The sequence below is a fragment of the Mercurialis annua genome, linkage group LG5 (genome assembly GCF_937616625.2).
Source record: "Mercurialis annua linkage group LG5, ddMerAnnu1.2, whole genome shotgun sequence".
Taxonomy (NCBI): Eukaryota; Viridiplantae; Streptophyta; class Magnoliopsida; order Malpighiales; family Euphorbiaceae; genus Mercurialis; species Mercurialis annua.
The window spans coordinates 9647011-9663121 of record NC_065574.1 but is presented as its reverse complement, the minus strand read 5'-3'; the positions used below and the strand labels follow the sequence as shown (position 1 = coordinate 9663121).

The following is a 16111-nucleotide window of genomic DNA, read 5'->3' as shown; positions in this document are numbered from 1 at the left end:
ACACCACATCGTATACAAAAAATTAAACTAACAATATACTAAAATTATACCAATAGTATACAAATTATTCGATTCACTACCAACTATAATGAAAATACATATAAAAAAGTATATATATTATCAATTAGAAAATATATTAAAAAATTTATTATAGATAATACTGAAAGTATACTGAAATTATACTAATATTAAACCAAATACTGTTTTAAAATTATCCGGTTCATAGTTCTAATATACTGACACTATACCACCATTATACACACCATATTTTTGTAAATAATTTTTAGTTTTTGATATTTTTGAAATATTTTAAATAAACTCGGTATTTTTATAAATAAAAAAAGTCAACGGGTATTTTTATAAATATTTTTAAGACTTTAGGTATTCTTTTGCAAGAATCCCAATTTTCATTTGTTTGGACTAAATTCGAGCCCATGTGTAAACTGAAATGTGTCCAAATAGACCAAATCCAGCTTAAAATGGACTGATATTTGGGCCTAGAGCCTGCAGCAAAATCACGAACATGCGTACGTTAGCAGCAAGCAGTCCTTTCTTCCTGCCCCTAATTTCTTACAATTTCTCGTTTCCATCTCTCGATTTTCTTCCAAACTCCTTTTGATTTCTTTTTGCCCAATTTAGAATCTTCAGATTGGGGTTAAATCGCAGACAGAATTTTCAATTTCAGATTCTTCGGATTGTTCGATTCTCATTTTATTTTCAAGGTAATTCCCATTAGTTCAATTTCATTTCGTATCTCTATTCTATTTAAGCTTCAAAAAAGTTAATTTTTTTCTGGGTATATGTGTTTTTGGAATTTGGTATGTGGGGATGAAAGTAAACTGTAAAAAGATTAGAAATTTGGGTTCTTGGAAAAAGGAAGTTTGAGGGTTTTTATTTAGAGATTTGGCTATTAGAATAGATAATTAAGCAGTGATTATGAACTAGAAAGTTTCTGATTTTGTAGTAGATTTGATTTGATTCTTGTTTTTATCCGTTTAAATGATAAATGGGGCAAAAAATGGAAATAGAAGGTTATTGGGCTTAAGAGTTTTGAATTAATAATTGATTTTTTTGATGAAGAAAATTGAGGTTGAGTTGGGGATTTTGGTTGAGAAGAATTATACATGTTGCTTTGAGTTAGAGATTTTGTAATGGTGATAAGTTGATAACAAGAAATCAGAGACTAGAGTGGGTTCTTGTTGTGAATTTTGCATCTTTTCGTATTGTTGAGGACCTCGAGGTTGAGTTTTGCTTAAAAATGGACGACACTGAGGACGACGCGAGGTACCCACCAAACCCGTATGATGTGAATCACCAGCAGGGTTATGGCTCTTTAAACAGGCAAAAACTTCCTGTGAGGAATGCTCCGTATTCTACGGAAGCTGGTAATCAGTACGTGGAAGATGACGAGGAAGAAAGGAATGAGGAAGATGATGATGAAGAGGAGTTAGGAGAAGAAGATGGAGATGGAGAGAATAATCAAAATAATGGTATCCACTATGGGGTAAGAGATGTGGAAGATGACGACGACGACGATGACGATGTTGATGAAGATGATGATGAGGAGGATGTGGGTGTTGATGACGAAGAGGATGTGGATGATGGCCAAAAGAATTATAGTACGATTGGCGATGCTGATTTGGATAGGCATCCTAAGAAGCGAAAGCTGAAGAGCTTGGTTTCAAGTTATGAATTTGCTCCTCGTGTGCCAGCACCGGCTGTTGCAGCTCCGTCAACATCGAAACAATCCTTTGCTGGGCGTAATCCTCTTACTGATTGGACTGAGCATGAAACGCTCATATTGCTAGATACATGGGGTGAGAAATTTCTGCAGCGTGGGAGGAAGAGTCTTCGTTCCGAGGAATGGCAAGAAGTTGCAGAGAAGGTGTCGGAGGGATCAAAGATTGAGAGGACTGATACGCAATGCAGGAATCGTTTGGATACATTGAAAAAGAAGTATAAGAAGGAGAAGACTACTTTATCAGAGATGGGTGGCACAAGCAAATGGGTTTATTTTAAGAAGATGGATATGCTGATGTCCACATCCGCACAGCAAGGCGGACTCTCTTGTGGTTTAGACTCGGGAGAATACGTTTTTATGAACCCTAGAGCATATCTGAATCGCGCAAATGGGCTGGATGAGATGAGGGATAGTCCAGAGAATACAGAATCAGCTGATGAAGAGGAGGATTCAGATGGACTACCTCCAAAGAAGAGAAAATCTGGAAGGGACCGAAACGAAGGGTTCTCTTTTCGAGTGCTTGCAGATTCGATTCAGAAATTTAGCGAAATATATGAAAAGATTGAGAGTAATAAGAGGCAGCAGATGTTGGAACTAGAGAAGATGAGAATGGATTTCCATAGGGATTTAGAAATGCAGAAAAGGCAGATCTTGGAGAGGACTCAGGCTGAGATAGCTAAAATACGTCAAGGTGGCGGCGATGAGGAGAATGACATTTCTGCCGATAATGGCAGTGGATAATGTTTTAAAACTCAAATTTACATATGTAACAGTAGTTAATTATCTGGTGGTAGTTGTTGTATAATGTTGGGGACTTCATTTACTGTTGTAAGGCAATGAATTTGCTGCCAATATTTGTATTAGCATACTAGAAGAAATAACAGAATGCTGAGGATTATTCATCTGTTCTTCAGGCATTGTTTTGACTAAAATTGAAATACCAGCAGCTGGCTGGAGCTTCTGATGTGTGAATGGTGGATTTTGTTGGGGTGAATTCACATGTCGTGAAGCCCTTACAGGTTGGACATTCCGCTGTTGTTCTTGCCAAGCAAGTTTTTCGTACATCTGCAATATTTCGCTAATAGAACATCTTCAACATTTTTAAATGTACGGAAAGGTTTCTTTTTCTTCTGATTTGTGTATATGCATTTTAGACAGTTTTCCTCGAGGCGTGATAAAAATCCTATCATAATTCTTAGAATGATATATCTGAACAAATAGGGGACTGCAACCTCTGTTTTGCTGCAAAAATTTCTCATGTTCTTCATTTTGAATTTTGTTTTCTTTGTGATTAGAATAATTTGGTACCCATTATGAACTAATTGAACTGCTCAAGCTTGAAGTAACTTCTATGCAGGTAGTTCTAACCACCCACTAAGCATAGTACTGATTCAAGATCTGTAAACTAATGTCCCAAAAGCTTTCTTAGCAATTGATATGCTCAACTTGTCTGCTGAACATTAGAAAATGCTGCAAATGGAAGAAAAGAAGAGTGAACTAAATAATAATGGAAAAAGGGTAGAAAATGAAAAGTATATGCAACAGAAAACAAAGATTTACATCCAATAATTTTTGTCATTAGACAAATTATTCAGCCGCATGAGAATGAAATGTATTTAAATTGAACAAGCATTTTCTTCCTACAGATTTATCTTTTGGTACTAATTTGAGTAGTTTCTCTTATCTACTACCTATTCAAGGTGGAAAACGACATTATTGAATGTATCTTCTCTGCAGGAAATCGTCAAACCACCCTTTGGATGATTTAAATCGAACTCATCTTCAGCTACGCTAAGTAAATCTTGGGATGAAGGCCGATTCAAGCATGACATTGGTACCACAAATCTCTTCTTTTGGAAATCACCAACATACTCTGCTATGTATCTTTCGGGATATGGCTTAAAGAACTCGAGGATGATTTTGGTGGCTGCCGAGAAATAGAGAATCCGAGTGGTTGAGCATTTTATGGCATTTTTTCAGTAGACGGCTTAAAACCAATTATAAGTGTTGTATAGCTGGTTACAAGCAGATAAGAAACCTTAAACAAGCATCAGAATGTCATAAGTCTTAAACAAGTATCAGAATGTCAGGAGTTTCATAATCAGAAACAGAAAATCGAAGAAAACTTAAAAAGACAAAAGGACAGACACTTCTGTAATATGTAAACTTTCAAAAAGTTAATCATTTACTAATTATAAATCAAAAATACAATGACAGAATATAACAACCAAAGTAAACCCCTAAAACCTCTACTGTTCTACTGGCATCTCATAACGGCAAAGCGGACAAGAGTGACTATACTTCTCCAGCCACTCCACAATGCAATCCTTATGATACAAATGAGAACACGGCATCCGAGTCACTTCGATCCCTGCAACGATCTCTTTTATACAGATCGCACAGCTTTTCGACGAATCCTCAATATCATTCAACACGACTCTCTCCAAATTTTCAATAGATGATTTCTTAGCAGTACGCTTATTATTATTAAGAATATCTACATCTCCCATAGACTCCAACTCTGCCATTATTTCGTCTTCGTATTCGTCTTCGTCTTCATCTTGGTCGTCCCCGTTACATTCCCATCCTTCCCATTTGATCTCATAAATATGAACTTCAATTGCATTGCCTGTTGAACTCAAAGCACTCAAATCCATCTCGCTAATCTTAAGGCCGACTCTTGTCAGGATCCTATTCCGCATGTGTTGTGGAATGTTCCGACCATTCAAGATTTGCATCACATGCTCCGTCACCACCTTCCGATTAGTATCCACTGAATGATCGATGGGAATATCAGTTAGGTTTATTCCGGTTTGATATAGGTCTCGTGGGAGTTGCCTAAGATCTCTGTTTTGGTGAGGTGGGTAGTAAATATAGGTCCGAATAATATCGTAGAAGAAGAATTCAAGTGCGAGTGTGTTTGGATGGGCGACATGTTCCTTGTATTGCACTTCAAAATCATAGTCAAAATCTATTCTTGAAGGTGCAGCCATGCTTATAGAAGCAAAGAATCGAATAGGGTTTATAGTTATGACAAGGGTTTTTGTTTGGGTATTTATATGTTTTGGTGGGCGGTGTTCTTACTTGTCCCAGTCCTACAAGGAAAAGGATTTATTTCTAATCCTATGAGTAGAAAACTACAGCTGGTAGATCACAGTTAGATCCTAGTTTGCTCAAAATCAAAGACTTGCCAACCAAGTTTTTTTAAAAAATGTTTGGCTAATTTGGTTCGGTTTTCAATATAAATTTATGAACCGACTGAACAAAAATATTATTTCGCTTCAGCTTTTGTTTCGGTTCTGTTTTGGTTCGATTTAAATTGGTTTCGGTTCGGTTATGAAAAAATTGTAGTATATTTCACTCGGTCAAATTTCTTCATCCACTTCTAATTAGTTGTTTCCCTCTGTAACTTGGGTGTGCAACAATAGTTGTTCAGTTTATAAATTATAATTTGGTTCGGATTTATAAAACTGAAAAACAAAAAAACGAAACCATGTAAATATATCATATTTTTCAAGAAAATACCATTATTTTTCATAGATTTTTTTTTATTTTCTTACGTATTTAAAAGCTAAATTGCATAAAACATTATTTTCTTAGATTTGATATTAAAATTAAATATCTTTTATCTTTTTATATTTATTTTTTATTTTTTATCTTTGAAATTTTAAAAGTATTAATTAACTAGCTTAATTACTTAAAAACCACTCACCTTATAACTTTTTTTCATTTATATCATGATCTAGGAAAATTTTCAATTGTACCCTATTTTTGATTTTTATGTTTCATCTCTACCCTAATGAGTTGAATGGCTAATAATCACCCATGGCACCTCAACTTAAAAAATGAGTTTATCTTTGAAATTTTATGTTTCATCTCTACCCTATTTTTGATTTTTATGTTTCAATTATACTCTATTTTTGATTCCGATCTGTTTCTCACTGAGGAACAGATCTGGTGGTGATGACCGGAAATTTTCCGGTCATCTTCGAATCGGAGAAGATGACCGGAAAATTTTCCGGCGGCGGCGGTGGTGGTGGCTGTGGTGGCGGTTCGGGTGAAAGTGGTTTGGTTGAATGTCATTGGGTTGATTTGATTGGGTTGGGTGTTTTAGGGGTATTTTAGGTGTTTTAATTTTTTAGGGTAGTTTGGTGACGTGGCAGCTGACGTGGCACCACTATTTATTTATTTTTTTTTTTGAAAAAAAGTCAGTTGACCAGGAAAAACGGCGCCAGGGGTATTTTGGTCATATTTCGTCCAAAAGGGGTTTAGTGAGCGCCGCCACAAAGATCAGGGGGTTTAGCGCCCGTTCTTAAACATCAGGGGGTTTAGCGCCTGTACCCCTAAAGTTGAGGTGCCATGGGTGATTATTAGCCGAGTTGAATTGATCTATTTTCTTTTGAAAAAGAGTTTAAATTAGTCCTTCATTTTTAACCTATATTCTAATAAAACATTAATGTTAATCATTTATGTATCTTGTTTTTAATATTTTCATTTTTAAATTAATTAAATAATCAAAAAATTTACTCTTAGGGTACAAACGAAACATAAAAATCGAAAATAGGGTACAATTGAAAATTTTCCTAGGTCATGGTATAAATGAAAACAAATTACAAGGTGAGTGGTTTTTAAGTAACTATAGTTTCACATTACGTGCTACGCACGTGACTCGTAATGTAACTCTTAAATTTATATTTAATTAAATTTATTATAATTTATCAATTTATTTTATTTTAAAATCAATTTTAAATTAGTTAGAATTTTGTAAGAAATAATATAATACTTCAAATTATTATTTTTAAAAATCAATTGACTTCAATAATATTTATATTCAATTGTTTTTATATTAAGTAAATTTATTATAATTACATCCATGTATTTTATCTAATAATTAAAATTAAGTTATATTTTAATTATAATTAATATTTCAAAAATAGAATTCTATTAGAATAAGGAAATCATAAATCATACATTTAGATTAAAATATTTAAATTTCATAAAAAGTAAAAATAATATAAATTAATTGATGAGATAAGTAAATTTCACAAGCGCTCTCTTTTTTCAATTATTAAAAAATTATGACGTAAAATTCAAAAGGGTTTGACGAAATTAACAAATTATATAAACATAAAAAAAACTGTCCCGTAAAGCTAAGAAATTTACTTATCTCATCCATATGATTGATCATGAAGACCATGACTATATTAAATACAACTGTTTAAATATTTATATTATTTCATGGGGTAAATAAAAAACAATTGTCACGTTAAGTAGAAATAATGTAAATTAATTGATGAGATAAGTAAATTTCACAAGCGCTCTTTTTTTTCAATTATTAAAAAATTATGACGTGAAATTCAAAACGGTTTGACCAAATTAACAAATTATATAAACATAAAAAAAATATCTCGTAAAGCTAAGAAATTTACTTATCTCATCCATATGATTGATCATGAAGACCATGACTATATAAGTACAACTATTTAACTATTTATATTATTTCATGGGGTAAATAAAATACAATTGTCACGTTAAAAAATAAAAATTAAATAAGATTGATAACTATTTTTAAAGTAGTCTATTTGTAATATTATTTTGGAGTATATCTAATTACATTAGGAGTCTATTTTTTGAGAGAAATTAAGAGTCTAATTTAAGTCCACTAATGTTGGTATTTTAGGACTCCTAATTCCGAATTATCAATGTTTAATTTAGGTGTGTTATTTAAATTGTCATATCACATCCTACATTATAGAGTTTTGGTTATTTTCAAATTACCAACGTTTTTAATAGTATGTTAATTATTATTAAGGAAATCTACAATATAGGGAAATTAGAATTTTAGTTGGATTAGATTATTAAAAAATATCTTAATTATTATTAAGGGTATTACCGTAAAAGTGCATGTCCCCCCATCCGTGCTTTTATATATAGTACTAGTATTATTTTACGTGCTACGCACGTGGCTCGTAACGTGACTCGTCAACTAATTTAGATTAAAATTCACTACTTTCTCATCTCAATAGTATAATTATAAGTGACTATAATATATGTTTTAATTTTAGAATTAATTAATAAACTTAAACATATTTAAATTAATTCTTAATTTGATTATTATGTGAAATTTATGAGTTACGTATGTAGATCAAATTAATTCACAACTTCCTTATCTCAATAGTATCGTATATTTAATAGTTAATAAATAATTTAATTTATGGTTAATTTGTAAATTGTCATAAAACTTTAACTTAATATATCAATTATTAAAAAAATTAATTGTGTTTAGTAAATTATTATGTAAGTGGCAGTGGTGATTAATGTATTTTGGTAATCTAACTATATTTTAATTTTAATAATGAGATAAATATTCAATTATCAAATTGTTTCACATTGATGTGTTTTTAGTTTAAAAAGGAAGAACCATGGTGTTTTAGAAGTAAAGAAAAAATTACAATAATTATTGAGATTTTTGGTCACGGAAATTTGTTCACGGAGTTTAATTTCTCAAACCACTCTTTTAAACCTCTTTTTAGAAGTAAACAATCCACATGAATTGTATTTGTATGCGAAGTAGGCATAGTAACAGTTACCTTAATTACATAAACAATAGTTACTTTATTTTAGGAGTAGTCGTTTACTTTAATTAAATTTCCAATTGTATTTTCAAATAAATATTATAATTTTAGAATCAAATAGTAAATGACCTTATAACCTTTAATTTAGCATCAATTAGTAATAGATTTTAAAGGGTGTTTTAGTAAAAGTGCTTGTCCCCCCCATCCGTGCTTTTATATATAGTATAGATAAGATAGCATAATTCAAAATGCATGAATACTGTATCACAACTATATAATATATAAAAAAAATTAAAGTCCTATAATTTATTTTCTTTTATGAAAAGAGTCATATTAGCTCAATAATTCTTATTAAAATGGACTTGCTGCGAATTTTGATTTTATTTTTGTCTTACCTAAGTACAAAAATTAGATTTCTATTTAACTAAGACAACTTTACTAATAGGATTAGATTTATAATTATAAATAATTAATTTTTTTATTAGAATTAAATTTGTATTTAACTTCGTAATATTTTTAATTATTGAAGGCTAACATTGTAATTTTGCCTGTCCCCCCCTCACACTTATAGAATAGTTATAGATAGATATATATTAGGTCTAATTAAATTCATATTTCGGTAAAACCAAACCGAATTTTCTGAAATACAGGTTCAAAGGAATCTTGCTGTTGTGTCATTTTCTGGATTCATATGTTTGGATTCTATTCATTCTATGTTCTCATGCCATTTTAACATGCAACTGAAAACATTCAATCAATATTCCTTTTTGCAAATTCAAAAACAATAATTCTGAATCATGAATAATACAACAGTAAGGATCAAAGAACATTGTGCAGGTCTAATAAATTCCTATACAATTAATTAATTTCTGGGCCTAACAATTAAGAACAACAAATCAGTACTAATGATCAGTAGGCATCTCATAGCGGCAGACTGGACAGTAGTGGCTATTCTCCAACCACTTGTTGATGCAAATCCCATGGAAGAGGTGACCACAAGGCATTCCCGCAGCGAAATCCTCTAGTTCCTCCAAGCAGACCGTGCATATTTCCTTTTTTCCGACGCGTCTTCTCTTTCGTTGTCTACCATCTCCTGCATCAGCATCAGGAGGATCATCATGACCCCCAAGTTTGACACACTTCAATCTCCTAGACTTGGGAGCAGTAGGCACCATTCCGCAATCTCTTGATTCATATTCCAAACGCGACTGCCTCATAACCAAATCCATCGCTTCTTCTTCACCATAACTACGAACGCAACGAGTCAGTATGTTGATGTTGAAGGCAAAGACGGCATTGCGGTTCTTGAATTTCCTTGGAATCATGGTATCAACTTCGTGTATAACCCCTAGAACAAAATACTTACAGTATGGTGAATCCGGGGGACATATTCCTAAACGAGCAAACCTGGGAGAAAGAAAGCTGTACATAGCCTGGTGATTCATGGACAAATCAATATCCAAGAAAAAAGGATCGGCAAAAGTTGGCTCGCAAGTAGAGGAATCAAGAATGATATCTGTAGCGTGGAGGGTGGTCTCATGGCAGAGTTGGTACGATAGGGTGAAGTATATTTGTGGTGTTTCCATGTTAAAACATGAATAATCATCAAATTGCGTGTCGGATGGAAGAGGGTCGACGGTAAGATCAACAATATAGTGTGTAGGCATGGTGATGGATCAAATGGAAAAAGAAGAAAACAAGTAAATCAGTGCAGCAAGTGATGAAGGTATCAGAATTTTGGTTGTGAAATAGGGCAAGGGTAATAAAAATAATGGATTCCTAACAGGTTTTGGACTTCCTAATGTAAGTGGAATATTGATAAAGTTTGAAAGTGAGATGATGACGAGGCTTTTATATCTACTAAATACTTACACAAATATGTCACTTCTTCCTACAACTGAGGAAGTTTGCCTATATCAACTTCTTCATCTTTCTTTCTTTATTTGGAGTTTGTTTTACGGCAATTTAATTATTAATTAAAAATATTTTGTAAATTTTAATTATAATTATTTGATAAAATAAAGTAAAAATACCGACCGACTAAATTAGTCGACTGAACCTATGACTTTCGATTGGTTTAATTTGGTTAAAATTCTGGGTTTGGTCAGTTCGTTTTGATTAAACAATGTTGGTTTAGAGTTATCGGGTCAGTATAAGAAGCCCATATAATGTCTCATATGCAGAAAAAATATCAAGTTCAATTATCTATATTATGAAAATTTAATTTTAATTTTAATTTTATATAGTGAGTCGATATAATAAAAATTTATTAGATATTTTTTATTTGAAAAAATATCAATAAAATATGGACGGACCATATTACGAGTCATGTGCGAAGTACTTAACAAATTGTAGATTTTATTTTTATATAGACATAATTATCTATTTTGAAATTAGTAATGTATTTTAAAAGTCAATTTTTTATCAATAAAACTACTATTTTACCTATTTAATAAAATAAATTATTATTATTACTTCAATATGATATTTTATAAAAGTACAATTACTTTATCAATACACTAGTATTATTTAATATTATTTATTAATTTAATAATTAATTAAAAATTATACTATTATCGACATGTCATATTATGAGTCACGTGCAAAACACATAGAGCAATACTAGTTATATAAATACGAGATAAATTTAGTGATAATTCTCTCAAAATAAAATATAATTAGTATATTGGATTAAATTAATATTATGGTATAATTGTAAGAACTTTTGCTGCAGAAGGATTATGATTTCTTCCACTGAAATGACTGGAATGACTGGAATGAGCCAAGTGACCTGGTCATTCCTTTATATTATTAGTGAGATGTTGCATTGTGAACGGCTTAATCTACGAATGACGTGGTATACTCAGTCTATCTAAGAATTTCTCGATTGATTGATAGTTTATTGAATGACTTTACCTACTGATTGTACTTCCTACAGAACCAAACAGTTATGCATATCCTCCAACCTGAATTTGGCATTGACAATTCTGAGCAATTTCTACTTATCGCATACAAATACATTTAGTGTATAAAAATAAATATAGCTCCGAAAATTTCTACTGCCTTTACACATTGCACTTGCATCTTACAATTGTGCACTGCAATTCAACAATCATTTTCGCCGCGAGGGCTAGTGTCTCTTTCTAACACGGACGGAGCACAGCCTGATTCCGACAACATCGGAAGAACTATTAACATCCTCAAGATTTGAGAGTGAATATCAGTTAGTTTAAAAAAGATGAAACTTATACCCCGAGCAACATTTGTCGGTATAAAATAGATTTTAGTATGAAACTCTACTACTTAAGAAAATAATTGTAAATGCACTTCCCATAGAGTGTTTTGCTCCATTAGTAATACTATGGACAGAGGATTCATAGCCAGCCATGTTCTCTATGTTCTAAAACTACATTCATGGCCTAGAAGCAGATAAGAAATCCTAAACAAACATCAAAATGCGCTTGAAACGAAAGCAGAAACAAAATAAAAATATGTTCTGTGACTTGAGAATAAACAATTATGTATTCATACCAAAGCAGATCTCCATGCCTACTCCTACCATTTTAACTGATACTAATCTTCGTTCGCGTAAGTCATATTTCAAATGTTCGTACCGTATGAATTCTCTTCTGTTTCAGGATTTCACTGTTCAGTCAGATTTTCAATGCACATACTGTCAAAATACGTTTAAGAAGAAACAAGAACAAATAAATCAAGAACACATAATTCATAATAACTATTCTCATTTGAATATAATATGTAATTGCAGGATAAGTAATTTGAATTTTACATCAATTTTCTGAAAACTAAAGAATTGTTTCTAAGGGTCAGTTCTTTGTCTAACATATTTGTGTGTTAGTAGTGAATCCTGTCAACGAAAGCATGATTCAGTAGCATCTCCGCACTCCATCTAAATTTTTTATTCTTATCCAAACATTTTCCCAAGAAGTTTCTCGCATCTGTCGATATCTCACATGGAAATCCAGGCAATACGTATGCAATCGATGTCTTGAGTTCATTAGTCGTCGAATCATAACCGTACCAAAGAGGAGACCCTGCCAGCATCTCATAAACAATGCATCCCAGAGCCCAAATATCACAGTCACAGTCTTGAATATCATCAGTGGCTGTCTCAGGAGCCATATACATTAAAGTCCCACCCATGAAATCAGGATCCCCCACTTGCTTGGCCAACCCGAAATCCGCAATCTTGGGCACAAACACACCAATCTCATCAGTAGAAACAAGAAGCACATTCTGAGGTTTTAAATCGCAATGCACATAACCATGCCTGTGAATCTCATAAATACCTTCAAGAATACACTTTGTAAATCTTTTAACATCTGATTCAGGCAGTCTACCGCCATACGAGTACAATCGATCAATATGACCACAGAGCGTTCCACCAGAGGCATACTCTAATAAAAGATTGTAAAAAGTTTCACCTTTGTTGTTGGAAGTAGTTTCTTCACCGTAGCATTGAATGACATAAGGAGACGACCCGTTAAGATTGTCGTAAATCTGTTTTTCTCTCTGCAGCGAACTTGACTTGGACACCAGGGCAGATTTGACGGCCATAGTTAGAGGATGCATTTGATTTCTTGATGTGGCCAAGTAAACAGAGGCATAGGCTCCTTGTCCGAGTAATTCTCGTCTCCACCATGTTGCTCCGCTGTTGTCATAAGCCTCATCTTGTTGGTGTTCAGTCGCCAAGTTCATCTCTCTTCTCATATCTGGATTTTAGGGTAAGAAGTTGAAGTTAAGAGTGAAGAGAGAATGTAGTCAAACTCAAATATAGCAAATAGTCTTGATGGCTCTATAACTTAGGACTTTGTTTGATATTTTATTGTAAGCATTACTCAAACACTCGACTTTCATGTCCAGCAAATTAAGAATTTCTCATGCTATTTGAACAACTGCAGGACTGTCTACAATTGGACATTGTTAACTGTATACTGTGTCAAATTTCTTGATCCACTATTCTATAGGGGCTAATGTCTACACTATAGCAACCAAATCTTCGGTCGCAAATAATAAAATCTGTTGTAGTGTGCCAAAAAGAGTCACAAGCACAAGTGTATATGAACCTAATCAATTATAATGATTAGTTCTGAGGAGAATAACATATTTTGTGCCAAAGAAACTACTTCTATTCGAAATTATGAAAAGAGATTCAACATAATGAGGTAAAAAATTTCTTGTTTATTTGCAGAATTATTGACATTTAAATAGAGTTAAATATCCTCAGAGCAAAGAATAATACAGACTCTATTGTTTGGCATTAAAATGGAACATAAATGCCAAAACTGAAATAAGCAATTCATTAAGGTATCATAAACGCAATTGCATGCAGATGATCTAATTAACTAATTTCATCTACCAAATGAACAATCAGAACTAAACAGAGTCATTATCAAATTAACTCCAGAAAATCAACCAGTTGCTCGATACGTACGGTTATCTTCAGCAGCAGCAATTTGAGGAACATTTGGTTGAGGAGGCCTTAGAGAAATCGGGAGGACCCACAGACCCGGTAGTTTACCATGTTCGTTTTTACTGAAAAAATTGTTCAACAACAAACAATCAAGAAATCTAGCAACTAAATTACAATATTCAATTCAAGAACCATACTGATTTTAAACCTAGACAATTAATGAACTCCCAAAAATCCGAATTCTTGAAAAATCTCCAAGAAACAACTAAAGAAAAATAATAAAAGAATCCAAGAATGTTTAAGAAAACCAAGAAACAAGATCATCAGTACGTACATTGGAAACCCATAAACCGGGAAGGCCAGCCAATCGCCATGAAACCGAATCTGATAGGAGAAAATGTTGCCATGCTCAGGCACAAATACAACGTACTGATCAGGAGGACCTCTTAATGTTGCTATATAACATCCTTTGATCCAATTGCCTCTGAGCATAACATCCACAATATCTTGCACCTTGAAAGTCCGATCAGTCAACAGCGGCGGAAGAGGCCTCATAGCCGACACGGGAACCACTGAAATGAGCGGCGTTGTGAGTTCTTGATCGGCGAAACAGGCCAAGTACTGTACCTTGTAGGTGTGTCCGTCTCCGATTAGTTGAAGAATCTTGGCTGGATAGTATTGTGTATCTCTTATGTTTATCTCAACAATACTATCAACGCGAAAGAGTTGACGGAGATAATCCATTTTCCCGGAAAAGAAAGAAGAAAGAAATTAATGAGTTTTTGAAAAGCTTTCTTGATTCTTGATTGAAACTGTTGCGGTTATTATAAAGCTTTTCTTGATCTTGAACTTGAACCCACTTAGCCAATAGGTAACGGTATTTATAAACTCCAGTAGCCGTCAGATTATTTCTCATCTTATGATGGATGGCTGACACGTATCTGGAAGTTTTTTTTTCTCAGGTGGATTTCCAAGAATTGTGATAGCCGTTAGATCAACAAAAAGTGTCGTAACAGAAGGTCAATCAAACTCCAAGAAGTGTGCAGCTTAGCCGTTACAGCTACTGTGTGTTGATTTTATAAATTGGGTTTTCCCGCCATTTGTAACTGACTTTACAATCCAGTTGATTAGTCTTAATGCTGACTCAGCTTAGGCTTAGTTTCGGGTATTTTTGGTATTTATCATGCTTGAAAATTCAAGCAAGACATAAATATATTTGTTAAATTGAACTTAAAACATAAAACGCACCTATAGCTGCACAGGCATTAAGAACACTAACCAAAAGAGACCCATTAAACTTCACATTACCAAAACTTTTCAACAGTTGAAACAACTCAAATTCCCTCACTAGACTAACTATTCTGAACAATACCCAGAAACCATTGCACTGCAGTAAACTTCATTTCTTTCAGGCATTTTATCAAACACCTCACGTGCTCCCCTAACAAATCCATTACTGTAATAACCACAAACAAAACTAGTCCAACGAACCACATTTGCCTCCCTAATTTCATCAAAAACTTGTCTAGCAAAATCCATCTCACCAAATTTAGAAGACATTAATACCATAACTAACAACATAAACATCAGAATTGAACCCAAATTTCAACACAAATAAGAACAACACTTAACCAAACAACACTTATAACTTATTTTAATCTTGCTCGTGTTAGTAATGACGATAATGGTTCCGGTGATTGGTCTCCGATTCCTGGAAACTCTAGTGAGATGCAACGCAAGAACCACCTAATAATCTGTTGGTACTGTATTTCTCCAGAATCAGGTGGTTGTGCTTGAAACTTTTGCTGTTTATGTTGAGAGAAAAGAGGACTGCTTTGTTGAAACTGAATCCCCATAAAAATATTGTTGATGCTGTTGTTATGGGGTTGACAAGAGAGAATACGACATATGTGTGGTAGTGGTGGTGATGAGTGCAGAAACAATGGCGGTGACGAGGGGGTTAGTGGTTGGCGGTAGCTAAAATTGTTTTTCAGGATTTTGGTTGATTTTTTGGGTGTAGAGGAGGAAAATGAAAAAAAAAAGAAGGCTACTCACCTTAAAAACTAGGCCAAATGTTGTAAAAAAGCCAAACCTTTTATAAAAGTTTCACAAAAGTCCTGACCTTTTAATTTTATCGATTTTGGCCAAAAATAAATTATTTGGTTTCAATTGTGGCCAACTCTCAATTTGATTTCAATTTGCCTATGTGACGCCTATGTGGCATGCCAAATATTGAAAGGTCAGGACTTTTGTGAAACCAAATAATCCATTTTTGGCCAAAATCGACAAAATTGAAAGGTCGGGACTTTTTTGAAACCAAATAATCAGTTTTTGGCCAAAATCGCCAAAATTGAAAGGTCA

General features: G+C 33.2%; 4 protein-coding genes across 4 annotated transcripts; 1 reads left to right on the top strand and 3 right to left on the bottom strand.

Moving 5' to 3' along the window:
* The first annotated feature begins 523 nt into the window (after positions 1 to 523).
* On the top strand, positions 524 to 2643 carry LOC126682474 (trihelix transcription factor ENAP1-like). Its single transcript, XM_050378188.1, has 2 exons — positions 524 to 722; positions 1081 to 2643. The coding sequence occupies exon 2, from the start codon at positions 1259 to 1261 to the stop codon at positions 2480 to 2482; it is 1224 nt and encodes a 407-aa protein (XP_050234145.1). The 5' UTR covers positions 524 to 722; positions 1081 to 1258; the 3' UTR covers positions 2483 to 2643.
* Positions 2644 to 3908: 1265 nt separating this feature from the next.
* Positions 3909 to 4801, bottom strand: LOC126683016 (E3 ubiquitin-protein ligase CIP8-like). The gene has a single exon (XM_050378831.2). The coding sequence runs from the start codon at positions 4732 to 4734 to the stop codon at positions 3991 to 3993; it is 744 nt and encodes a 247-aa protein (XP_050234788.1). The 5' UTR covers positions 4735 to 4801; the 3' UTR covers positions 3909 to 3990.
* Positions 4802 to 9218: 4417 nt separating this feature from the next.
* Positions 9219 to 9983, bottom strand: LOC126681416 (uncharacterized). The gene has a single exon (XM_050376956.1). It carries the CDS (start codon positions 9981 to 9983, stop codon positions 9219 to 9221), a length of 765 nt encoding a protein of 254 aa, XP_050232913.1.
* Positions 9984 to 12024: 2041 nt separating this feature from the next.
* LOC126679836 (mitogen-activated protein kinase kinase kinase 20-like) lies at positions 12025 to 15768 on the bottom strand. The gene is made up of 3 exons (XM_050374843.2): positions 14085 to 15768; positions 13772 to 13872; positions 12025 to 13049 (listed from the first exon to the last, which is right to left on the bottom strand). The coding sequence occupies exons 1-3, from the start codon at positions 14492 to 14494 to the stop codon at positions 12172 to 12174; spliced, it is 1389 nt and encodes a 462-aa protein (XP_050230800.1). The 5' UTR covers positions 14495 to 15768; the 3' UTR covers positions 12025 to 12171.
* Between the last annotated feature and the right edge of the window lie 343 nt (positions 15769 to 16111).